This window comes from Hemicordylus capensis, chromosome 2 (assembly GCF_027244095.1).
Source record: "Hemicordylus capensis ecotype Gifberg chromosome 2, rHemCap1.1.pri, whole genome shotgun sequence".
In the NCBI taxonomy this organism is placed as follows: Eukaryota; Metazoa; Chordata; class Lepidosauria; order Squamata; family Cordylidae; genus Hemicordylus; species Hemicordylus capensis.
Window position 1 is genome coordinate 251,782,904 of NC_069658.1, and position 26,765 is coordinate 251,809,668.

A 26,765-nucleotide genomic window follows, 5' to 3' on the forward strand; every position below is an offset into this window, starting at 1 on the left:
GCATAGCCAATATATGCCCAATACATGTAAACCACTGAGACGTACATTTTGGGCGGTATATAAATATGTTAAATAAATTAATACAAGGGAAGGGTCCCTTCAGCCTCGGAGAATTTCCCTTCCCTACTCAGTGGCTTATGGAATCGCTGACTGACAACCCCTTTCCCTGCCTCCTTGAGAAGGCAGGAAAATGGGCTCCCAGTCAGTGATTCCACAAACCGCTGATGCACTCCATCCTTGGTATTGGCCACGCCCCCTACATTTGACATCAGACACAGGGGGCGTGGTTTGGCTTGGGGCAGAGGGCTGGTGGGGAGGCAGGCTCCCCACACATGATCTTCCTCCCCATCCAGGCTCTGCTGTTCACCATGGCACACAAGTGGCACCGCAGTGATAGGTAGAGCAGGGAGGAAGTCAAACCCAGGCAGTGCCTGGCTGCCTGTGTGAATCGCCTCCATAACATAGATTGGGTTATTTCCAGCCATATGTTCTCCCATCGGTTAGCCCACTGGGGCAAGTAAAGGACCTGTTTTTCATGCCTCTGACCTGGGTTAGTGTGATCATGTGAAGAGGCTCCATATCTATTCCTCAACAAAGGCAGAATAATAGGTGTCCTGTTAGCCACTGGGCCCCCAGCCTCCAAGTCCCTCCCAGATGGCTGTCCAACCTCTGTCTGAAAACCTCCAGCAAATGAGAAGAGCAGTAGAATGTGCCATGGTTGGATAGCTCTTAAAACCAGGAAATTCCTCCTAATGTCCAGCCTAAACCTTGTAATTGCAGCTCATTGGTTCTAGCTCTGCTCTCGGGATCAATGGAGAACAAGTCCCTCCTCCTTCTATGCAATTGCCCTTCAGATACCGTATTTTATGGACTATAAGACTCACTTTTTTCCTCGAAAAATATCCACCGAAATTCAGGAACGTCTTATATGTTTTAACAGTTTAATATGTTAAAACTCTGAAAAACTGGATTAAAATTAAGGTGCGTCTTATAGTCCGTAGCGTCTTATAGTCCGTAAAATACGGTATTTGAAGATGACTGTCATATATCTTCTCCAGGCACTTCCAATTTAGGTTAGAAAGAAACTAGGATTGGTCATGACTCCAGACCTGACTGTCTTGGGTTTAGTCTAAGCAACTACCTTGAAATAGACAGAAACATACCTGTGGCAGGTGGAAGGCAGGTGAACAATGGGTGTGTTGCATATTCTGAGATCTTGCATTGGGCTTCCCCCCCCCACACACACACCTTTTCTCCACATATTGAAAGCAACTAGACTGCCCCCACCCCCACTTTGTCCATCAACCTCTTCTCTTGACTGTACAAATAGAGAAGGTGCAGGGCAGCAATTTGACCTTTTCTGCAACTCCTAGAGTCTCTTAGGAATCCTGTGTGGCAGACCTCCCACTTGCTTCATATCTAAGTTTATTTCAAGCAAGTGGATTAGCATAAACCATGACTGGTCAATTTGGATGTCTCAAGCATTCTTGGTTTCTTTCTAGCCTAAATCAGAAGTACAATTCCTGAGAGACTTGCAGAGACAGGAGAGGAAGGGCAGTGTGTGCTCTCTTGAGGTTCAGGGGACATCACGTAGAACCAGGCATTACCATGGTTAAACTGGTGTAGTTAATAAGGAGTCTCCTATACAGATACCCATGAAGGAAGCAGATCCTGATTGCCATGGTGGGATGAGGGGTGGATCCATCCAATCCAAGGGAATGTTAACCCACAGGGAGGGGACTCCCAAGTATACATTGACAGCAGGAGTTCTCCAGATGTTGTTGGACTAGAACTCCATTGACCATTGTGGCTGAGGATGATGGGAGTTCTAGTCCAACACCTTTGGGGACTCAATCTTGAGAATCCCTGATTTATACTGTGATTTAATCTGTAGTTAACATTATAAATTTGATCCAGTTTGGGTTTTTTTAAAGAGAGCTTCTGTTTAATCTTGTATAATATTTATGATGTTAATGGCACTGCTCCCAGGAGAATTGGCAAAAGATGCCTTGCTACATTTTAGGCTTGTGTGGTGGGGGAATTAGCTAGCTTGGAAAGAGCAGTCCACCTTCAGAATAAATTTGTTCAAAGCTTTGGTTGTGAAAGAACAGAGAGGTTAGAGTTCAAAAACAAAGGTTTTATTTGAGGGTTTAGGGGTACAGGAAGAGCAATAATGGTTCGTAGGCAGCAAGATTTAACTAACAAAGTTAACAAACTAACAAGTTGCAAAGACTATGTTACAGCTCACAAGGAGGCAATTTGGCGAGTTTCCGAATGAAGATCACTCAAGGCTGGCGAGAGAGAAAATGACAGTTTGGGATTTTTAAAAAAGCAAGGGAAAAGGGAAGGAGAGTTTTTAAAAGCAGCGGTTAGCTACTACCTCAGTCCGTCTGTTGGAGTGCGGAAAGACCCTTGTGGTTATTCATTACCAAGGAGCTTCTCTCCTCCGAGGAAGGCAGAAAGGCAGGAGCGAGAACCCAGGAACCAGGCAGAGGTCTAGTGGCCAGGAAAAATCCAAGAATGACCAGATTAATTCAGCCAGGAGTGCTGCACAGATCGGGTTAGGGGGAAAGGCCAGTCTGGAGGTGACAAGTGGGACAAGAGCAAAAGTCAAGGCAGGGCAGAGTGAAGGTGCCAAAGCCAAGACATAGTGAAAAGCAGCTGATGGATCTGAGAAAGAAACACCTGGTGAATCTGGAGTAGAGACACACCCTGATTTATTGTGTCTTGACTACTTACAGGAAAATTCTTGCCCAAGGGCATTATGCTGATCACACCTTGAAAAGGTAGACAAAAGGGACAAAGGACAGGATGAAGCATTTTCCTATTTAAATTTGAAGAGTGGTAAAATTTGAGGAGTGGTTAAGCCTTTCAGGAGAAAGGCTGAATAGGTCTTGAAGACCCATGTAGGGAGAAATGCAATGGACACATCAAGATTCATCTCCGTCACCTAGATGAATTATTGGTCTGTTGGGATTTGCTCAAGATTCTGTACTGATATAGTGTTAGAAAACATTAATAGATTTAGACTTAAGATCTATACTTTTTTTCCCTTTTATCTTTATATCTGAGATGCAGGCATTTAAATTTGGAAGATAAAACTAAGAATTTTTTTTTTAAGATTAAAGATTTTACTTTTTTATTTGTATTATCCTTTGTTTTGCCCATAGTATTTTCTTTTCTTTTATATTTAATCAAAACTGATTTATAATAATAAAAAAATTTGCAATGAATTACTCTTTATTTTGACACTATAATTCATTGTATAGGTTTTGATTAGAATTAGTATAGCGGGTGGACTTATTTTATTTTTCTTTAATTAATTTGGAACGTATAATGCATGATTTAATTCAACATGATTTGCATTTGAATCTCCTTTAGCAAAACTGTGGTTGCCTTGCATCTCATCTCCTTTCTTCATTTTCACTTTGTTCTATTTAGAAAGTTGTTTTGATGGGAAAGAACTCGTTTGTTTTTACATTTATCTATGATATTTATGTATGTACATATGTATGTACATGTGTATGATATGACAAGTTGGAAGCTCAGAGATGTAATCTTTATACTATTCTTTTATTGTATATCAATAAAATGCATTCTTAAAAAATGCATTAAAAAAAAAGATTCATCTCGGGTATTTTTAGAATACCTGGGAGTGACTAAAATGTGAACAAGCTAACTTCCCACGCCTTCAGCCAGCCATTAACATGCTCATTAGCAGAGGAGATGACCTGTTCCTTTCTTATAGCTCCTTTCTGAGGAGGTGCTATCTTGACCTGATCCACTGTGCCAACATACGGAGAATACTTGTCTGATTCTTTCAAAGAATAGCATGTGATTAAATCACCTCTACTCTGGCTTCCCACCTGAAAGTAATCAGGGGGTGACAAGCATGGGGATGTTCTCCTGCAGTCCTGGACTTTTAACCTGACTTAATAGTTCCTTCTCCCAGGCTATGTGCCAAAGTGACATGCCCTTTGAGTTAGCTACAGGTAAAACAAATGGAAATCTCATGGTACCATGGGATCCAAAGTATAGACGTTGGTAATGACAGGCTTGATTGTGTCTTAACTACTTACAAGAAAATTCTTGCCCAAGGGCATTATGCTGATCACACCTTGAAAAGGTGGACAAAAGGGGCAAAGGAAAGGATGAAGCATTGTCCAAATCAGACATAGAGGGGTCCTTCTAGGAGGATCCCCCACAAAGGCTCTTGTGCAACAATGAACATGGTTTGGAGAATTTTTAGAATATGTTGAGATGTGTATATTTAATAAAGCAAACCAGGCAAATTTTTATTAAGCAAACCAGACTCGTTTATTGAGTGACTCATTTTATTTAAAGAAATGTCTGTCTTGTCCTTCCACAGCCTGCTCCTCATACCGGTAGCCATTCTGTGTTTTCTGTCCCTTGTTGGGCTGATGGTTTGGCTATGGAACAGAATACTTTCTTTATCCTCTTGAAGATCCACCAAACTCCCACCTCCTCACACCTGAAAGCAACCTTTCCCCTCACTTCTCTCCTCTCTGTTTATCCCCAACTGTCTTTAGCTGCCATCCTGCCAATATTCTACACCCTTTGGTACCATTGCTTAGACTCTCCTGCTGACATCAGCCACATAGCCCAGTTCAAACTTTGCTTCATATCTAAGTGTTTTTTTTTTCAAGCCAGTAGATTAAGATAAATCATGATTGGTCAGTTTGGATGTCACAACCAATCTTGGTTTCTCTCTAGCCTAAATCAGAAGTGGAATTCCAGAGAGACTTGCATGGACAGGAGAGGAGGGGCAGCGTGTACTCTTGAGGCTCAGGGGACATTACATGGAATCAGGCATTAACTATGGTTAAACTGGCCTTGTTAATCAGGAGTCTCCTATACCAATTCCCATGAAGGAAGCAGATCTTGCTTCCCATGGAGGGATGAGGAGTGGACCCAGCCAATCCAAGGGAATGTTAACCCACAGGGAGGGGCCTCCCATATATACATTTATCTCAGGAATTCTCCAGATGTTGTTGGACTAGAACTCCATTGACCATTGTGGCTGAGGATGATGGGAGTTCTAGTCTAACACTTTCTGGGGACCCAAGCTTCAGAATCTCTGATTTATACTGTGGTTTAATCTGTAGCTAACATAAATTGGATCCAGTTATTTTTTTTAAAGAAAACCTCTGTATACTTTCATATAATGTATATGAACATGGTTTGGTAAATTTTCAAAATGTGTTGAGATGTGTATTTTCAATAAAGATTTCTCTTCAGACTGAAAAGCAAATCAGACTCATTTATTGAGTGACTCATTTCATATGAAGAAATGTCTGTCTTGTCTTTCCACTGCAAAAATCCTCAGGGAGGCTTATACCGAAGTTAGAAATCACAAGATAACCAAAACAAACCATACTTAAAGTTCCAATAAAGACAGTAGTACAGAAGAAAAGCAGCAGAATAAAATCAAGAACAAGTTGTTCTAGTAAGAACTAATCACCCTACTTCCCTTTCACTGTCTACAACTGGACTAAATTTGGTTCAAATTGAGGTCCACAAGTTAGATCTCTTGCACCTCAAATGTTCATGTGTCCACCATTTTGGATCGGGGTGGGTGACATAATTACAAACTACAACATTAAGTAGTATCCCTGTGTGTCACTCACTACAACTGTACCTAATTTGATTTAAATTGGTTTGACAGTCCACAAATTACTACTAGTCGGAGGGCTGTGGGCCATCTCCAGCCTCAAAGGCAGGATGCCTCTGAGTACCCATTGTGGGGGAGTAACAGGAGGAGAGGGCATGCCCTCAACTCCTGCCTGTGGCTTCCAGCAGCATCTGGTGGGCCACTGTGTGAAACAGGATGCTGCTGGACTAGATGGGCCTTGGGTCTGATCCAGCAGGGCTGTTCTTATTAAATTAGCCTGCTTGCGCCTCAGATTTTCACACACCCACCATCTTGAGTTGGAGTAAATGACATCACCACATACCATGCCATTAGAGCATCCCTATGTGTCCCTGCAGCTGTTGCAAATTTGGTTCACATTGGTTAAGCAGTTCACATTAGCCCATTTGCGCCTCAAAAGTTTGTGTCTGCCATCTTGGAGTGGAGTGGATGACATCATCACAAACGACACCATTGAGGCATCCATATGAGTCCCTACAACTGTACCCATATTGTTTCATATTGGTCCAGATATTGCAAAGTTGATGGGGGGACACACGCAGAGAATGCTGGGTGATCTCATAAGCCTACTGGAAAGTAGGCAAAAAACCTGATGTTAATAGCTTGACAGAATAGGGCAAACGTAGCCTGGTATCTAAAGGACAACAATAAAGGCACCAGGGGAGCCTCTCAAGAGAGGAAATTCTAGAGAGGGAGCCCCACAGAAAAGTCCCTTTCTCCAATGGACACCTGTCTTCCTAAGGTAGAGGGGAAACCGAAGATTTGGTTTGTGTAATTTATAGCCATATTTACCCAAATAGAAAATGACTCTGCATGTAGGACAATGGCTTAAGATTGTGCTGTTGTGATTTTAAATTACTGTTCCTTTAAGGGGGTTGAGTATGAGAACCAGCTGAAAGGGATCGGCATATCTATTGCATAAAAGAGAGCAGAGAGCAATGAGAAAGCAATCTTGCTCTGGCTTGACTTGACTGCTTGCTTGGCACCTGATGGCTGTATTATCTTAAGAGACTGCTTACAATAAAGGACTTTGCAGACCCTATCTCTTGAGTTTCCTGGATACAACAAAGATAGAGGTTAAATAAAGGTTATACCTGTATTCTGTCTTCCCTGTAACAGGGATTCCCAGATGTTGTTGACTACAACTCCCATAAGCCCCACAAGCAAAGGCTATTGCAGCTGGGGATGCTGGGAGTTGTAGTCAACAGCATCTGGGAATCCTTGCTAAGACTAGGGAACACAGCCTGTATTTACCCTAAAGAAAGAAGACTCCAAATCTAACATGAACCCTGTCTTTAACAGGAAAGAACGGGGAGAGGGGGCAGGACTGATCTTAGAATTGGGTAAATAATACAGTACTGCCTTCCTAAAAAGTGACACAAGGTGGTTTAAAGCTTAAATATTAAAAAAACCACACACACACAAAGAAAGAAAGAGTTTTCCAGTCTCAGGCCATTGGTGGTCTCTTCAGGAACTGATGGCATCATCACCATCAATCTTTATTACGGTCACAGACCAGCATAAAGTACATTTGAAAACCTAAGTAGCAATAGATTTTACACTCCAAGACACGCTACTATTATATGACTTAAAATATAAAATAAGAAATATAGAAGATAATAAATACATTACAAGCATAAAATGATTTAAAATATCAAATATAGGCATGAGACTGTACTGAAAATCTAGCTATAGTTATAGTAAGAAACATAGCAGATTCTGAGCTACATTTTACTACTAGCATAAAATGATTAAACTATGGCTGCAATAAGAAGCATAGGAATAAACCATGTAGCAGTACCCTAGATCGTGTTGCATGCTTATAAAATAGGAAAAGATTTAAAATATATAAAATCATGAGCCATCACTAAAATAATAAGAGCTAATATGAGCTAAAAGGATATCATAGAATATACACAGAAATATAAACCAGTAAAGTAGTAACCAGGAAGTTGCGGGTCTATAGGTTGTTGGGCTGCCGCACTCAGGCAGTAGCCATCCATGGCTGTCCTCTAGTTCAAAGAGGTGGGCTCTGTGCACGCGTGGGAGGTCATCATCCCACGGAACCTGGTGACACTGTAGGTGGCAGCAGGGTTGCTATCAGGGAGCAGCAAAGAGGCGTAAAACTGGTCCGTTCGCCCAGGATCGCCATGTAATAGAGGTAAGATAGCACGGATGTCCCTGTAGAACAGACACTGCAGAAGCAGTGTCCTCCTGTCGTTTTTACCTGCCCTGACCCACAGGGGCGATTGCGCTCTGAGACTGGGATCTTCCCTTCAAGCACAGCTGAGGGAAGCACGTGGCAGCGCCTAATGTACCGCCCTCCTGTGCTTTCGGCCTTCCAATTACGTTAGGTATGCCAAGGCAAGGGGGAGAGCTGATGGCAGGAGGAGTCTCCTGGCCTAGGCTTCCCCTCCTCTGCCTTTCTCCTCCTCGTGCTGCTGCTCCATAGTAGGGGTGTGCAATTTGGATTTTTGGGTGATTCGGCTCGGACCCGAGCCGAATCACCCCCGTTCTGTTTTGTGCCCGAATCTGGGTCACCCGAATCACCCTTGATTCGGTTCGGATTCGGATTTAACCCGAATCCGAATCCGAATCGATTCGGGGGGGTAAAAAGGGGCCCAGGGGCAAAATTTTGGGGTGGGGTGGTAGTGCCCAATGGGTAGAGTCTACCACCACAATTTCAGGGGGATTGGGCAAAGTCCTGATTTTTTGTGAATTTTTAAAGTTTTAGTGACTTTGGGGCAGTTCGGGGGCATAGCATGGGATCTGGGCAAAAGGAGTGGGGTGGGGTGGTAGCGCCTAATGAGTGCAGGCTACCACCCCAATTTCAGGGGGATTGGGCAAAGGGCTGATTTTTGGTAAATTTCTGAAAATTTCATGTCTTTGGGGCAGATTGGGGCATATTGGGGCAGAAAGTGGGGGCTGGGGCAGAATAGTGGGGTGGGGTGGTAGTGCCTAATGGGTGCAGGCTACCACCCCAATTTCAGGGGGTTTGGACAAAGGGGTGATTTTTTGAGAATTTTTGAAGTTTTGGTGACTTTGGGGCAGTTTGGGGGCAGAAAGTGGATCTGCCCCAAAAGAGTGGGGTGGGGTGGTAGTGCCTAATGGGTGGAGGCTACCACACCAATTTCAGGGGGATTGGGCAGAGGGCTGATTTTTTGAGAATTTTTGAAGTTTGGGTGTCTTTGGGGCAGATTGGGGGCAGAAAGTGGATCTGCCCCAAAGGAGTGGGGTGGGCTGGTAGATAGTGCCTGATGGCTGGAGGCTACCACCCATTCCCAATTTAAGAGTGATTGGGCAGAGGGGTGAATTATGGTGAATTTATTTGTATGAGGTTTGTCTTCATAAGGTGAAGTGTGCTAAAGTGATTACTTCCTCATATTATTCATAGTAAAGGAAAGTGTGAAAAAGTGAAAGTGGGGCCATGAGAGTTGTTTAATTGAAAAAAATCTCATTTGCTATGATAGAATGAGAATTCACACCTCAGAAAAAACTTCTGAGGTGTGAATTCTCATTCTATCATAGCAAATGAGATTTTTTTCAATTAAACAACTCTCATGACCCCACTTTCACTTTTTCACACTTTCCTTTACTATGAATAATATGAGGAAGTAATCAATTTAGCACACTTCACCTTATGAAGACAAACCTCATAAAAATAAATTCACCAAAATTCACCCCCTGCCCAATCACTCTTAAATTGGGGATGGGTGGTAGCCTCCACCCATTAGACACTATCTAGCAGCCCACCCCACTCCTTTGGGGCAGATCCACTTTCTGCCCCCAATCTGCCCCAAAGACACCCAAACTTCAAAAATTCTCAAAAAATCAGCCCTCTGCCCAATCCCCCTGAAATTGGTGTGGTAGCCTCCACCCATTAGGCACTACCACCCCACCCCACTCTTTTGGGGCAGATCCACTTTCTGCCCCCAAACTGCCCCAAAGTCACCAAAACTTCAAAAATTCTCAAAAAATCACCCCTTTGTCCAAACCCCCTGAAATTGGGGTGGTAGCCTGCACCCATTAGGCACTACCACCCCACCCCACTATTCTCCCCCAGCCCCCACTTTCTGCCCCAATATGCCCCAATCTGCCCCAAAGACATGAAATTTTCAGAAATTTACCAAAAATCAGCCCTTTGCCCAATCCCCCTGAAATTGGGGTGGTAGCCTGCACCCATTAGGCACTACCACCCCACCCCACTCCTTTTGCCCAGATCCCATGATATGCCCCCGAACTGCCCCAAAGTCACTAAAACTTAAAAAAATCACCAAAAATCAACCATGAACCGAATCACCCGAATTTTTTTTGCCCGAAATTCGGGAGATTCGGCTCGTGTCCGAAAAAATTCGGGGGACATCGGGGGTGATTCGGTTCGGCCCCGAATCACCCGAAATTGTTCGTTTCGGGCACAGATCGTTCTGTGCCCGAAATTTTTTGCACATCCCTACTCCATAGAACTGCTGAAGTGAAGTGGCAATGTGTAGTCCGCCCCCTAAACCCAGAACTAGGTCAAGGGCTGAATGAATAAAATGCCTCGTCATGAAGAAAACACCTAATAAACCTTTAATCCGATAACCATGCCAGGTGCTTGCGGAGGGGCTCTTCCAACAAAATGGACAGTGGATAATGGGAGGAAAACCGAAGAGCAGCGGCAGGAAAAAGAAGAAGATTTACTGTTGGCTGCATACATTGATTTTCCAACCTTCCGCGCGCCCAGCTTCGAAAGGCACAGCAGCAGCCTCCCTGCTCTCTCCTTGCTAGCGGGGCGGGGGGGGGGGCACCCACCAGGAAGAACTCCCCCCACCAGGAAGAACAGCTGAGCTGCTTGGCATTGGCAGTTCCCGCCTCAGAGACCTGCAAAAAAGGATGCCCGCTCAACCGAGCCTCGCGCTGCTACGCCGGATTCGTCTCTCTCCCTACCCCCAGCGCCCTACTCAGCAGTACTGCTGCCGCCAACGGAGTGAGACAAGCTCGCCGGGCTCTCTCCCTGCACGGCCCCAGCAACAGGAGTAGCAGCCGCCCAGGACCAGCTGTTCAACTTCCCTAAAAGGCTGTATCCCTGGATGAAAAAGCAACCACTCCGCTGCCTGCTTCTCCCTATTTGTCCCCAGGCCCAGCACTGTAGCTTGTTCCTTTCCAGCGACTTAGGGAAGAGCAGCGCGCCGTTCTGCTTGCAGCTCTCCCGCCCAGGCGGGGCCTCAGCAGCTAAGCCCCGCCTGGGCGGGAGAGGCAGACAGGAAAACGAAACTCAGCTGCTGCTGCTGTGGAGTTTGAGCGATGGCCGCCGCCGCTGCTGCTCTCAGCGTGGGGAAGCAACTTCAGGATGAAGCCACGTGCTCCGTCTGCCTGGACTTCTTTACTGATCCCGTGACTCTGGACTGCGGGCACAATTTCTGCCAAGCCTGCATTGCTCAGTGCTGGGGGGAGCCGCCCACAGTCACGGCCTGTCCTCAGTGCCGAGAGAGCTTTCAGCCGAGGAACGTGAAGCCGAACAGGCAACTTGCCAACATGGTTGCACTACTCAAAGAGTTCAGTGTGCAGGTGAAGCAGCAAGTGGGAGGCTGGAGAGTCTGCGGGAGGCACCAGGAGCCCCTGAAGCTCTTCTGCCAGGACGATGAAGCCCCCCTCTGCGTGGTGTGCCACTTATCCAAGGAGCACCGAGCTCACACTGTGGTTCCTATCCAGGAGGCTGCCCAGGAGTACAAGGTAGGGACTTGTCATTTAATATCCTGTGCGTATTTGGGAGGTGGCAGTGCAGGATTAATGGGGAAGCTGACCAGAGGTGCACCTAGATAATTTTGTAGCCTGGACCTTTGGAGCCTGCCTCCACCCCTGCAAGTTAAGCATCATTTTTTAACGTGTAGGTTCTTGAGGATGCAAACCACTCCACCCAAGACAGAATAAAGATTATTTGGGGGCCACCACTGGGTGTAGAGACCCTGGACTTCGGGGCCAAAGTCCAGAGGTAAGAGGCGTCGCTGAAGCTGACTGCTAGCATGGAAGAGGAGGAGGAGCAGGACTAAACTAGCCTCACTCCAGCCTCCATCAGGAGACCTGGGAAAGTTCTTCTGGTACTGAATCCCAAGGCAGGAAAGGGGTTTGCCTGCTCTAATGTAGAACAAGTCCTCAGAAGGAATTCACTTGAATCAGGGTCTGGACTGTCTAGATGAGGTGGGGAGATGCCCCTTAGGTTTCCCCTCCCAGGGAGTGTGCACACACCTATTTATTTGAATGGGATACGGACTCAAGCCCAGTTCTGATCTTCACAAAAAACCTGTTGCTCATTCAGTAAGGTTCTGGAAGCCCCAGCAGGTCACTCATCCTCTTGTCCACACTGTGTATACGTAAGATATGCATCTGAAGTGGCAAATGCTGTAGGAGTGCTTGCACCCATTTTTATGATCAGCAGATTGAGGTGCTCAGGAATAAAAAAAAGTTTAAAGTTGCTTGTTTCTTAGTTACCCCTTTGATTTTAGTGTGTTTACTATCTTTCTGTCCTGCCTTTCCACTTTATTTAGTGTGGTTGACTTAAAATAAATACAAAACCAGTACAAATTACAGGCCAAAGCAGGGGCCTGATTTTAAGGGTAAGACAGACAGTTTGCATTCTGCCATTATTAACAGAAATCAGGGGGCAGTAGCTACTGTGGCTTATTCTTAGAAAATGGCTCAGTGAGTTTGGCAGTGTCGGCGAGGTGGGTGTGAGGATGATCCATTCCAACTTTGAGGTAAAAGAAAAGAAAAGAAATGGCCTATTTATCGGAGTTGGAAGTCTGTGGCAGAGTGGTGGGCCTAAGACCCAGGACTATCTGTTAATTGGAATAAACCTGTGGAGTCCATGCAACCAGCATTCAAGGTGACAAGTATCCAACTGGCAGCAAGCTACCTTCCTCATATAACCTTCTAGTCCAGTGGTTTCCAACCTGGGGGCCTCCAGATGTTGCTGAACTACCACTCCCAGCATCCCCATCTACAATTTATTATGGCTGGGGATGCTGGGAATTGTAGTTCAGGAATATTTGGAGGGCCCCCCTCTGCTATTTCCAGTTGTTCCAGGTCTGAGGAGAGGATGGGGCAGCAAGGAGGTACGCTGCAGTCCCACCGGACCCATTTTTAAGCAAGTGGGAGGGGGGGAGAAGTGAAAACCACCACCACCATCCCCCCGCCTTCAAACCGGCCCCCCGCTGGTTTTGTGCACATCCCTACTTCAAGGTAGTGGTGAAGCTGGCTCTAAAGCACAGAACAGGATAGTATCCATATTGCCCAAAGAACATGTCTGTGGAGGGAGTGGCCCGTTATGCCTTCACTTTCTTTGCATTTTGGAGCTTGAGTGACCATGGAAAGCCCTTTACACAATGTGTTAAACTGGAAGGGTTCCTGTGAATGGAATATAAGTGGAATCTTATAAGTAGTAATGTATATAAGTAGAATCATTATGCCACAATAAAGCACTCCAAAACTACAGCACAGAAGAAAACAACATCCAAAGATTAAAGTGTTGCTGGGGTGGGGGGCGGGATGACAAACCTGAAACCCTCAGTGAGGAAGCAAACTGGACCTTTTGTTTTTTTTATTCAGGATCAGTTCTGGAGCTTTCTGGAGCTTTTGAGGAAGGGGAGAGAGAAGATTCTGGCATGTAAATCTGATGCAGAAAAGGAAAGCCAAAACTTGCTTGTAAGTATTATCAACTAAAGTGGTGTTAGACTAAATAAGTGGAAAAACTGAAGATAAAACAGCGAAAGCATCATCAAATCCCACGAGGCAGTTCTTCTTTCCAGACTGTCCATTATGGGGATTTATTGTTTGTTAAATTTGTCTACCGCCTTTCATTAAAACAATCCCAAAGGGGTTCATCAACAGAGGAATCCCCTATTCTTCTTTTCCCAAGAGGCCATTTTAAGGGCAGGCCTTTGGAAGTCTTTTCAAAACTCTTTACTTAATTTCTATGTCATTAGTATCCTGAAGTGTCAAAAGTGCAATGACAATTTTACAGGAATGGTCATCGCCTACATCTTGACTCTGCAAACACTTCAGATCTAAAATACATTGGCCTGCTTTTCTCCTCTCCTGTAGAATCAAATTGTAGCAGAGAGGCAAAAGACAGTGGCTGAGTTCAGACAACTCTACCAGTTTCTGAAAGAGAAAGAGACACTCATGTTGACCCAGATAGAAGAAGTGGAGAAGGAGACTGCAAGAAGAAGGGATGAATATATGGGGAAACTCTCCAAAGAGCTCTCTTCACTTGATAAAGTTATCCAGGAGATGGAAGAGAAGTGTGAGCAGTCAGCAAGTGAGCTTCTGCAGGTAAGACAGTGGTAGGCAGGTCAATAGGGATGTGCATGGAACCGTGGCTGGGCGGTTCGATTCCGGCGGGGGTGCTGCTTTAAGGGCATGAGAGAGTGCACTTACCCCTCCCACCACTTTCCCCCGCTGGTGCTAGTTACCGGTAAAATCCTCCGGGGCGGCAACCTACCTCCCTGCCGCCCCTTCCTCCTCCTCGACTGGAAGTGGAAGTGGACAGAAGTCCCAGGTGTGCACCTGGGACTTCTGGCCACTTCTGGCAGAGGAGGGGGAAGGGGCGGCAGGTTGGTACGCTGCAGCCCCGAAGGTTTTTACTAGTAACGAGTGCCGGTGGGGGGAAAGCGGTGGGAGGGGTAAGTACACCCTCCCCCGCCCTTAAAGCGGCACCCTCCCCCGGCGTCGAACTTTGAACTGGCCCCGTGTTCGAACCATGTTTGAACCTGTAAAAGGGCCTTCAAACAGGTTTGTGCACATCCCTACAGGCCAGGCTCCTGCTACTTCAGGGGACGGCTCATAGAGATGTGCATAAATCTATTTTTACGATTCAATTTGATGTTGAATTGAATCAGCCATATTCAATTTGGCCTCTAATCTTTCCCCCTGAAATGAAGCCAGATTCGATTCGAAGTTGAATCAATTTGGTGAAAATTGAAAGGGACAGGGGGCCCTTTAGGGAGTGAGTTGTGTGGTAGTGCCCAATGAGTGCAAACTGCTACCCAACCCGCAAAGGAATCGGGCAAAGGGATGATTTTAAAAGGGATTTTATATATTTTTTAAAATTTTGTTTCTGCCATAGGGAATAATGGGGATTCTAAGCAGCCCCATTCCTCCCCTTGGGTTGTGCCAAGGTGACCCAAAGTGGGTTGAAGGGTACAGCACATTGGGTGTTAACTCCCTCCCAACCTGCAAGGCAGTGGGGTACTCTGTTTATGTTTTTAGGAATTGTTGAGTTTTTAGATTCTCTGGTGCATTATGACTTTTTCTCATAATGAATCCCTATGAAGAACTTCTATAGCAGCCTAGAATCTAAATGCAGTGAAGATTCTTGGTTGCTAAAAGAATCTACATTGTAGGTTCTTGGTTGCTAAATGCAGTGGCACTGGGGTGGGAACACACAAGCTGCAGCAATGTAAAGCACAAAAGTCAAAGGAGGGGGGGCAATGCCAACCAAAGCCTTTCCTGACAATACCTACCTAGCTAACTGGGATCCCCCCCCCCGCCCCACACACACAACCCCTATTTAAAATAAAACACATTTAAGCCTAAATAAAAATCCTTTTTTAGGGTTCAACCTTCAGATGCAGGGTGAACAGAACCTCAGTTAACACACTATGTCTGTGTGTGGTGTGGTGTTTTGTGTGTGGAAAAAAACCAAATGGTGCAATCAGCCACTCACCAATCCAAAGCCCAGTGTTGAGCCCCAGCACAGCAGTTCTCCTATGTCCTGGTCTGCTGCAGCTGCCAGCTGGAGTCAAGCAACAGGGAGCTGCTGCCTGTCTGTGCCAGGCAATGCAGCCGGTGTGAAATGGCAGAGGTGGGGCTGGCAAACTGCCATCAGCCCCCCAAAAGTTGCTAAAATAAAAGAAGCATGAAGCGCCTTCTCTCCTCCACCAGCCACAGCAGCCAGGGAGTCTTGCGCTGGTAGAGAAAGACTGATGATTTCTTCTCTGGAACAATAGGAAAAAAAGATAAAATCCCACCCAGGGAGTTTGGTTGCTTCACAGGCAGCACTCAGAGCGGGGGGGGGGGGGATACCAAAATGGCAGCAGAAAATACAAGAATGCAGTACTTTTTTTTTTCACCTTACAGAAATGAAATAAAGAAATTAAAAATAAACCAGAAAAAAAGCTGAAAAATAAAAATAATCTCCTGAAGATGAATCTATTTGGTCCCTCTTCCACAGAAATCTAGCCCATTCCAAATTCAGAAACTAGCAGAAGCAGCAGTTCGTTCCTCTCTCTCCAAAAGCCAAAGGCAGAAGGAAATGGCTTCCTGGGGACTCAGCGTAAATAGATTTGAAAGTCCCTCCATCTGAGCCCCCACTCCCTTGTCCCTCTCCACTACCAGTGATTATACAGTAACCCTTGGAAACCCTGGAATTGATGGCCAACAAGTCAAAACAGTGAATACAGGTCTAAACAAAAGGAAATACAGTGGTCCCTCTACTTACGAAATTAATCCGTTCCGAATGCACATTTGTAAGTCGAAAAGTTCGTAAGTCGAAAAGCGGTTTCCCATAGGAATGCATTGGGAACAGATTAATGCGTTCCGGAGCCTAGAAAAAAGACCCAGACCCCCAGTAAGGCTTGCAAACTGCACAGGAACATTTCTTTTCAAAAGTAAACAGGCAGGCAAGTCAAGGAAACCGCATGTAAAATTCGTAAGTCGAGGAAACCCCATCTAAAAATTTGTAAGTCGAAAAAACCGCATCTAAAACCGGATCTAAAACTGCCGTTTGTAACTCGAAAAATACTTATGTCGAGTAGTTCGTAAGTCGAGGGACCACTGTAGTGTTAACAATCATGATCACCTTCACTAGATAAAATAGTGAATTTAAAATATAATAACCTGTGGTCTATAATCTTCTTGATCCAGTTGTGGCTGTAATGTTTAATAATGATTCTCCTACTTTTTTCTGAAGTACAAACCACAACTAATAGGTTTTGAGGTAAATCTTCAAACTAGTGAAATTATTACTGTAAAAAAAACCCCTTGATCTTGAGGTTGTAATCTTGAGGATCTGTAGTTTCTGAAATATGCACTTCTGTAGTAGTCTTACTCTTTTATAATGCTAAGCTTTGTCATCTTAGTTAACTTACAGGCAGCTATAGTTATTTTTTTGCCCTGCTAATTGAGCATGATTGAACTTAACACTATCTTCTTTCCCTGCTGTTTGAATTTAAGAAGTCTCATGACCTTTTAGCTACCATAGGCTAGATCATGATTGTTTTACAGAAAAACTGAGTAGTCTATTTTATAATTTGACATTAGGAGTCATAGTGTTCATTAGGAAAACCCATTTAGTCTCTTTCTGAATCAATATCTTCTGTTTGTCAACTTGATAGTATTTACATGATTCAACTTTAAAGTCCTTAAAATAATGATGGAAATCCGTAATTAGAGATCATTACTGTCCTTCAGGAAAGCCCTGGAAAACCAGAACCACCATTTAAAACAATTTAAAACAGTTTTTCAGTCATTTAAAAATCCTGGAAGGCCAGGCCTAACAGGTAGGTTTTAAGGGATTTCCTGAAGGACAGTGAGGATCTCGAATTATGGATTTCTGCCGGGAGTGCATTCCACGGCCCAGGAGCTAGGCATGTGCCCGAAATGTTTCGGAGGCCATTATGAAGGCCTCCGAAACGTTTCGGTGCTGGGGGTTAGTGGTTTTCTGGTGCCGGCAGGGGTAGTACTTTAAGGGCGGGGGAAGTGGCCGGAAGTAGCGCGTGCACACACACACAACAGGCGCACGGGCACTCTCTACTTCCGCCACTTCTGGAAGAAGGGGGAAATGGGGTGGCAGGGAGGAATGCTGCTGCCCCAAAAGGCTTAAAAATAACAACGTGCCAGCAGGGGAAATGCGGCGGGAGGGGTGAGTACACCCTCCCCCGCTCTTAAGGTACTACCCCTGCTGGTGCCGAAGATCAATCACATCCCTACCAGGAGCAGCTACAGAGAAGGCCCGCCTCTGAGTCACCAACAAACAGACCAGTGGTAACTGGAGATGGCCCTCTTCAGATGACCTTAACGTGCGGTGCAGAATCTAGCCAACGTTCTTGCCAAACTGTTGTCCATCTGATCCTCCTGTCATTTTTCAAATTTGATCTCTGCTGCAGAAAGCACTGCCAGTCAGGAGGGTGGATGTGGAACTTGAGTCTCTGTGCATTAGTTAGGCCTCTGCACAGCCCAGAAATGTGGGGATTCTGACCCAACCATGACCTGGCCGAGACTGGGACTTCTGGGAGGAGCTGAAATTGCCCCTCTTGGCTGCAGGGTCAGACGTTTCCTGACTGAATTCCAACCTGTATATCGAACTCCCTGCTGTGCCCTCCCCTCCTGCCCCTCTATTATCTAGGACTGGGTGGGGGCTGAGACAACATATGCAGTGTTCTCTGTGCTCCAGATGGAGCACTAAGCTTTATATGAATTCATGACTGCATTCCTTTAAAAACAACAGCTTCCACAATTTCCGGTGCACCTAAATGGAAGCTAAAGTGGGGCAAAGAACACAACTAGCCAGTGTGAGACTGCTGGGTTGGTGCTCTGTCTGGAGCAAAGAGGACCTTGCATAATCCACCTCCTGGCCCCTCCCATTCACAAGTAACTGGGAGGAGGAGAGGACAGGTCAGAGTAGGACTGAGAAGGCAATTCAGAACTCTGACAGAGTTCAACTACGACAGCCGGAGTTCTGACTGTTGAAACTCTATCTGAAAATGCCCACTACAGGCCATATTCAGGGTCAGGGCTTATGAAGAACAGTTTGCAGTTCATGTAAGCAGATACATGATCATGTGCTCTTCAGGACAACAGGGAATTGGGCCCAAATAGAAGATGTTATCCTGCAAACTTTAGAGGAGGAGCATTTTGTTGGTTTTGGTGAGCATATCCACTTACCTGCTTCCACTGGTTGAGACTTTAAAATGGATCCATTTTGCCTGCTGACAAAAGCTTTATCATAAGGATTTCCTTACATTATGGCAGAGGCTGAGTTTCCTCATCTTTCTCTTCCTTCCTTCCAGGATGTTAGAAGCACCTTGAAGAGGTAAGTAGATCCTGTGCATTTCACTACCTGATTTTCAGAAGGGTCTGGATAGTATGTACAGAACTTGAAGAAAGAAAAGCAGGGCGGGGGGGGATAGTAATGAGGGGTACCCAATAATACTCTGTCCCCACTGAATAGGAAAGCATACAGGGGCAGAAGCCACAAGGAAGAAGGTTCCTATTAAAGACACAGTAGTCCTGAAGAGCTTTGGTAGTGCTATAGCAGTCCTACTGGACGAACTGGTATTTTGGGTTCACTTTAAGGTAACTTGTTTAAGTTAACTCAAGTCACCTGGCAGGAGGAGTGGTCTGTGGGGCAGTTGATGGCACTAATGTTGGTGCCCCATTTCATGTTTCACATCTCTCTAATGTGGTTGTTTCCTCCTTTCTAAAAAAAACCCAAATACAAAACCCTAGAGTTCTGCCTCGAATTCATTTTTAAACTATCATTTTTCTTTGAATAAGATGAGCACAAATAAGAACTAAAAACCTTTTTTGAAAAATGTAATTGCATGAATAAAAGAAAATAAACGGATGATTACATTGTAGTATTATTCTCACAACATAGGTGATATGGCTAATCAGAAGGTTAGTGGCAGCAAGAAACAGAAATCAGTCTTTCTAAATCTGTGTTCATTAATGCTTAAGCCATGAAAAAACAGGAGACGGCAGATTTTTAAATCAAGATTTTTGCCATTTTACAAACACAAGTATATAGAAATGCTCCATATATTTCCTCTTCTGAATAAACAATATAGGATCGTTTTTGTGGAGATGGTCATAGCAGAATTTTCCTGCAGAATATCACTCCATATTTTATTGTCTATAGAACTATAGCTTGAATTCCAGCTGACTGCAGAAAAGTGCCTTTCCAGAGTACCACTTCCTGGATGTGCCTTCCACTTTATCTGTCATTATGCTATTTTACTTTGATATGGTTTTACACTTGTTTTGGTTATTGAAGATTGGAGAGCAATTCAAAAAATCTTGCACCAAATCTGCATGTAGTAGGAGTGAAGGTTTAGCACCAGCTTATGTATCTGTAGAAGGCCTAACTCCTCCTTTGAGACGTAATCAATGGCTTGGTTGTCCTCATGGCTGTGCTGAACATTATGAGTACTGCTCTACATAGTCCCCTACACCCCACCCCATTCCAAAGAGCATCCTTGAAGCTGCACAAACAAAAGCAGTACTGGGAGTACTGGTTTTCTTCACCATGTCCCTTCTGACTTCCTGTTGTTTTGTTTCTTTCCAGATGTAAGGAGAAAGAGAGATTTGAGAATCCTGTGGCTTTTCCTCCCACATTGAAGTGCAGAATATGGGTCCTTTGTGACAATAGCACCTTTCTGGAGAGTTTCATGAAGAAGTTCAAAGGTAAAGAGGAATGGGTGTAAAGATTTTATATGGATGTTGCATTGGTCCAGATATGACCTAGAGCCTTACATGTCCCACTACTAAAATTAGAAGGTCCAGGAAAATGGGGAATTTAAGTGTTGGTGGATAAAACAACTTTGGTTTGCTATGGAAAGGGCCCTTTGCTCAGAAGTGCATTCTCTGGAATTTCTTGAAGTTATTCTTCATTTCCCCCCATTAATCATGTGTAACTCATTGGTCCTTCAAGGTCTACATTATTTACTAGGAAGGCATGGGTCAAACAAGCATCCCACCCCCCTCAAGGTCGGGGTGGGGGGAAGCACCATCTTTCCCCTTAGGCATCCATCTTCCCTTTTCTGTCCTTTCTATAAGACTGTGACCAAAATGATTAAGTGTCATTGAGATAAATGGGAGATGGTTGTGACTAACCTAAAGCTATATGGATTGTTTCCATGGAACCTTATCCGAATTATGTTTAGCGAGATTGTGACATTTGGGCCCCAGGCCTTGGCACACATTTTATAACGTCAGTCCCACTCAGAAATCACCATATTTATTTTGGGCTATAAATCTTTAGGCAATACATTTAATACCAGTTTGCCACATTTGATACTTTTCCTCTTAGTTTTTCTCAGTCCAGTAGTCATTGGACTGAATAGTCATTGGACTTCTCAACAGTTAGGATTGTTGAAAAGAATTCAATTGGAAGAAAAATTTAAATATTTTGAAACAACTAGTCTTGAGAGAGGAACCCCCACCCGCCAATCCAGCCTTTCACAGATTTGTTTGAGCATTTCCTGAGAGCTAATGAGATTTTACTTGCATCATGGTTATGAACAGTCATAGTAATTGAGGTGGATTGTTTTCACATGTTTTCTTAATTATACAAGTAAGGTTTGGTGGAGGAAGAGATTCTAAGTGGATTTACTACTCTCTTTCCCCTTAATATATCCCATGATCCATAGCTTGTTTTGGGGGAAGCTCTCTAGCCATTTTAACAGTCTCTGCCCTTTTCCAAAATGGTGTCACTGCACACACTGCTCAGGCAGACACAGAGGCAGGCTCAGACTGGCCCACAGGGCAACAGGGCATATTCCCGGTGCACCCCACCTGCGGTGCACCCCTGCGCCCTGACTCTCACCCTTAATTACCCATTCTGCTCAAAACCTGGTGCCATCCCCACATACATTCCGCTGCCCTCTCAGTGCCCCCAGTCTGACCCTGCACAGGGGTCACCAGTATTTGAAAGAACTACAGAAATGAAAGAACAAGAGCACTCCAGATCATCACATAATCACGAAGATAGCTGAGGTGGGAAGCAGGAGACTTAACAGGTCACCTTCACATCATGGCATATAATCAAAGGCAGGCTTCAGTAAAGACACAAGGTAAATGTAATGTCTGCATTTGCTCTTAATTTTTCACTAGTAATAAGAAAAATGTAGATGTTCTAATGATAGAAACTGCAATATCTGTTAGAGGTACAATGGTGTGATACTTAATCTCTTCTCTTCCCCTCCCCAGACAATCTGGTATCTGGATTTCAACTTCAGGAAGGTAAATTGTGGGGTCGGACATTGGGAAAAATTCACAGGAGGGATTGGGACTTGTCAGAAAGTTGTGTGTATTTCATGTTTTCATAGTTCTGCCTTGTGGGGCTCTGGAGCCATCAGTGCACGAATTAGGAGTAGAAGGAGAGAAGAATGAGGGAAGGTTTCCATGCTTGGGTATATTTCCTTTCCCTAGCTTTAAATATTTATCAATTTTTAAATTTTATGCCCTTCCGTTCTGTATCTTTATTCCCCGTGCAGCTCACAAACCATATAAGAAGGGAACAAGATCTTGGCAGCTGGACCAGATACAAGGTATGTCTGGTCCTACTGTGGCCATTCAGAGACTTCTGGGAAGCGAAGAAGTAGGGCCTGAAGGCAACACCGTCCTCATTTGTTTCCTCCTAGCAAATAACCAGACCATGTGCCAAGGATTAATCCCACAGATTAAGCACAGTGCAGCAGCCAATGAGAAGAGAGCAAGAACGAGCAGCATCTGCAGCTCATTTGCCCCTCACCCCCCATTTCCTGCCTGTACTGGCTGCTACTGCTCATAGCATTTCCTCACCGGTAATGGAGTGATGTTCGTCTTCCAGTTCAGCTCTTCTTCCAAGATGGCAACTCTAAACCTGAGATGCCCATTGTTCACTGCCGGTTGATTATTACTGAATTAGGGGCAGCTGCATTTTCCTAACCCTGGTTCAGAAGAGGCTCCAGCTGGCAATGGTGCTTCCTTCCCTTACTTTCCAGGCAAGGCCAACATCCAAACTCATCCTGTACTTGCGTGAGCAGAAGGATGTTACACTAACTAGTACGTGGGAGGCCTGCGTTCCAGACAACTATTGTAGTAGCTGGAACAGCTCTGTGCACCATGGTGTGAAAAATGTGGTGCACCTCCTGCTGGCCAACTTCTTCCTGCTTTGGTTTATGTAGCAGGGAACACTTGCACATGAGCAAAACATTTGCCCACTTACATGGCCTTATTGTGGGTGTGTGATTGGTTTTGTTTTATAAACAAAGTGTTTGTCTGAATGTTGGCCCATGAAATCCAGAACAAGAGTTTTATTGCAATGGGTGTTAGCATAGAGATGTCTCTTGTATGGAAGGTAGGAAGAGGGCAGAGCCCTTGCAACATAAAGGAGACTTAAGCAGGGCTGTAAATATCTTGCTTCTGAGGTGCAGCCTCCAGTTGCTTGCAGAACTGGATAATGGGTCTGCACCAGTGCTATTCCCACCAGTCCAGACCTTTGAGGGGTTGTGGGGGATAACTAAGCTCTCTGCTCACCAGATTTGAGGCACCTGGGTTCTCCCTTGAATTCCTGAATGGACAGTTTGTGCAGGAAGTAGAAAACCTATCTTCTGGTGCATTCCTCTCTCCCTCTGCTGACTTCATTAAGAACAATAGAATTGTAGAGTTGGAAGGCACCCTGGAGGTCTTCTAGTCCAAGCCTCTGGTTAGAGTGGGAAACTGGTACAGCAAGAGGCTAAACACAAAAATACTTTTATGGGCATCTTTGCCTTCTTGAGCTGTCTTGAATGGCAAGTGAAGAAAGACGTAAATATTTCAATTAAAATACTGAACCCTGGTTCATGATTCTATGAGGAGGGGATGTTCTTGGTCCTTAACGTGCCTGCTTCTAGCTTTTAGTAAGATTTCAGCTAGGGTCTCTGTTGAAAGGTAGAAATAGTCTGGAATAAGGAAAAGAACATCCCAAATGTGGATGCTGCAGGGCGAGCATCCCTCGCGTCTGCATTATTGGGCACCTGCTGAGGCCCATGTCTCAGTACTGGGCCCATTGCCAACCTCTGGAGCCTCCTTGCTCTGTTGCTGTCTGTTCACCTTCCCTCCTATATCCGTGAGAGGAGAAGGCGCAGAAAGCTCCACTTGCTTTTCCCATTCCATCTGAGAGATGATGCAGATGAGGCCCAGAGGAAGAAGCAAGTGAGGGGGTGGCGGCAGCAGCAATGGCGAGGAGGAGGAGGGGAGACACTGAGTACATTTTGCCCATGGATCCTTCCCAACCTGACTCTGGAAATGCAACACATGGAAGCCCCACTTATTTTGCTAGGCAAGCAATTCCTGTGATGTGGTTGTAAAGGTAAAGTGTGCCGTCAAGTCGATTTCGACTCGTGGCACTCACAGAGCCCTGTAGTTTTCTTTGGTAGAATACAGGAGGGGTTTACCATTTCCTCCTCCCACGCAGTATGAGATGATGCTTTTCAGCATCTTCCTATATCGCTGCTGCCCGATATAGTAGCAGCGGGGATTCGAACCAGCAACCTTCTGCTTGTTAAAGCATTTCCCCGCTGCGCCACTTAAGGTGGTACGATGTGGTTGTAGGCTCACAATGTTTTATTATGAGGATAAAAAGTACTATTCCATTTTATCAAAACATACAAAAGCAGTACAATATACTTGGGTATGAAGCCAGTCTCCCAGCTGACTCTTTTCTCTTCCATCCTCTGTATCCAACCCCCAACAGCTAATGTCACTCTGGATCCAGACACCGTTCATCCTGGACTCATCCTGACTGAGGATCGTAAAACTGTGAGGTGGGGAGAGAAACTGCAAGACCTGCCCAACAATCCTGAGAGATTTGATAATGGACATTTTGTGCTAGGATGTGAGGGATTCACAGCAGGGAGACATTGCTGGGAAGTCAGTGTGAAAAGTGGGATGTTGTGGGCTGTGGGGGTTGCCAGTAAGTCTGTGAAGAGAAAGGGCACATTCTATTGGGGTCCCAAGGAAGGGATCTGGGCTTTGGGGAAGTGGGGTCGTCAGTACCAGGCACTCGATTCCCATGCTGAGGTTCCTCTGCACCTGAATGGGGAGCCTAAGAGGATCCGAGTGACTCTAGACTGTGTTGAGCGGCAGGTGGCCTTTTCTGATGTTGACTCAGCAGCCCCAATCTACACCTGCTCAGAAGCCTCATTCTCAGGAGAGCCCCTTCTCCCTTTCTTCTGGGTGGGTTGCAATGCCACCCTGACACTCTCCCCCTGAAACAGCTGAAGAGTTAGAGACAGATGTATATTAAGCTACAAACCTTGCAACCCATGTACAGCCTTTCCCTCAAAATAAGTTGGGGGCATGCAACCCATTGGGAAACGCAGGCCTTTCCTATTTGAGAAGAAGCTGGCTCTGAACAACTGTGGTTGATTCATACCTGCATCAGTCTGAGAGCCACTTTATTCTGCATCCCACTCCATCAGAACTATTTTCAAGGTTAAGGTGTAAAAACAACAAAGTGATGGATACAAAGCAGTGGTCCATCAACAAAGTGATGGACCCCATAGCGATGGATAATTATAGGGCAATTTCCCTTGGTTGGGTAAGGTGATTGAGAGGGTGGTGGCCGACCACCTCTAGGCAGTTTTGGAGGAAACTGATTTATCTAGACAAATTTCAGACTGGCTTTAGAACTGGCTATGGGGTTGAGACAGCCTTGGTTGGCCTGATGGATTACCTCTACCGAGGAATCGACAGAGGGAGTGTGACTCAATTGGTTCTTTTGGATCTCTTGGCATCATTTGACACCATCAGCCATGGTATCCTTCTGGATCGCCTGGGGAAGTTGGGGATAGTGGGCACTGCTTTGCAGTGGTTCTGCTCATATCTCTCAGGTAGATTCCAGATGGTGGAGCTCGGTGACAGTTGCTCCTCATATGGAGTCCCTCAGGGTTTCATTCTGTCACCAATGCTTTTTAATATCTACATTAAACTGCTGAGTGGTTTCATATCTATATCTGGAGGTTTGGTGCTGGGTGCTATCAGTCTGCTGATGACACCCAAATCTACTTCTTTTCATCTGCATCATCAGAGAATGGCGTTCATTCCCTGAATGCCTGCCTACAGGCAGTAATGGGCTGGATGAGGGATAACAAATTGAAACTGAATCCAAGCAAGATGGAGGTGCTCATTGAAGGGGCTCAGAATCTGAGGGATGAGTTAGAGCTTCCTGTGCTGGATGGGGTTACATTCCCCTGGAAGGAGCAGGTACGCAGCTTGAGAGTAATCCTGGACTCAGGCCTCACCCTTGTATCTCAGGTGGAGGCTATGGCCAGGAGTGCTTCCTATCAACTTCAACTGATTCGACAGTTGTGTCCATTCCTTGAAGAGAATGACCTCAAAACAGTGGTGCATCAGCTTGTAACCTTCAGGCTTGACTACTGCAATGTGCTCTATGTGGGGCTGCCTTTGTATGTAGTTCAGAAACTTCAGTTAGTCCAAAATGCAGCAGCTAAATTGGTTTCTGTAGCAACCCGGAAAGACCACATGATGCCTGATTTGAAACAGTTGCACTGGCTGTCGCTATGTTTCCAGGCAAAATACAAAGTGCTGGTTATTACCTTTAAAGCCCTGAACGACTTAGGTCCAGGTTCCCTTAGAGAGCGTTGTCTTCTGCATGATCCTCACCGCACGTTAAGGTCATCTGAGGAGGTCTGTCTCCAGTAATCACCGGTGCGTCTGGTGGTGACTCAGAGGTGGGCCCTCTCTGTGGCGGCTCCTGGGTAGTAATGTGCACGAACCGGTCTGCAGGCCATGTCTGGCAGTTCGATGGCGGAGAGGGTGTTTTTACTTACCCCTCCCTCCGCTATCCCCCCTCTGGCACTCCATTTGTGAGTAAAAATTTCGGGGCAGCAGAGTTCCTCCCTGATGCCCCTGCCCCCTTGTTGTCTGCCCAAAACACGGAAGTAACTGCCGCGCATGTGCGCCCCACCAACGCACACATGCTGCGCACGTCACAGTGCAAGCGTGCATGCGTGGCCGTTACTTCCGTGTTTTGGGCAGACAACAAGGGGTCAGGGGCATCAGGGAGGAATGCTGCCGCCCTGAAATTTTTACTCACAAATGGAGCGTTGGAGGGGGGAAAGAGGCGGGAGGGGTAAGTACAACCCCCCGCCCTTAAAGCGACCACCCACTTCCCCCGGCGTTGGACTGCACCTCCGCGGTCTGTGCACACCCCTACTCCTGTGCTGTGGAATGTACTCCCAACAGAAATTCCTAATCTGAATTCATTATTGGCCTTCAGGAGAGCCCTGGCCTTCCAGGGTTTTTTAATTGTTATAGATGTTTTTAATTTGTTATAACCTGGTTTTCTAGG

At 45.4% G+C, this 26,765-nt stretch overlaps 1 protein-coding gene across 1 annotated transcript; it reads left to right on the forward strand.

Moving 5' to 3' along the window:
* Positions 1 to 10,127: 10,127 nt before the first annotated feature.
* LOC128343088 (E3 ubiquitin-protein ligase TRIM7-like) lies at positions 10,128 to 26,441 on the forward strand. The gene is made up of 8 exons (XM_053291595.1): positions 10,128 to 11,383; positions 13,256 to 13,351; positions 13,751 to 13,981; positions 18,718 to 18,740; positions 19,995 to 20,113; positions 21,638 to 21,670; positions 21,925 to 21,978; positions 24,147 to 26,441. The coding sequence occupies exons 1-8, from the start codon at positions 10,955 to 10,957 to the stop codon at positions 24,662 to 24,664; spliced, it is 1,503 nt and encodes a 500-aa protein (XP_053147570.1). The 5' UTR covers positions 10,128 to 10,954; the 3' UTR covers positions 24,665 to 26,441.
* The last annotated feature ends 324 nt before the right edge of the window (positions 26,442 to 26,765 follow it).

Excerpts from the sequence above, each read along its gene's own strand:
- LOC128343088 (XM_053291595.1), top strand. The coding sequence starts at position 10,955 with ATGGCCGCCGCCGCTGCTGCTCTCAGCGTGGGGAAGCAACTTCAGGAT. Across the intron at positions 13,982-18,717 it reads CAGCAAGTGAGCTTCTGCAG|GATGTTAGAAGCACCTTGAA; the intron begins GTAAGACAGTGG and ends CCTTCCTTCCAG. Across the intron at positions 18,741-19,994 it reads GTTAGAAGCACCTTGAAGAG|ATGTAAGGAGAAAGAGAGAT; the intron begins GTAAGTAGATCC and ends GTTTCTTTCCAG.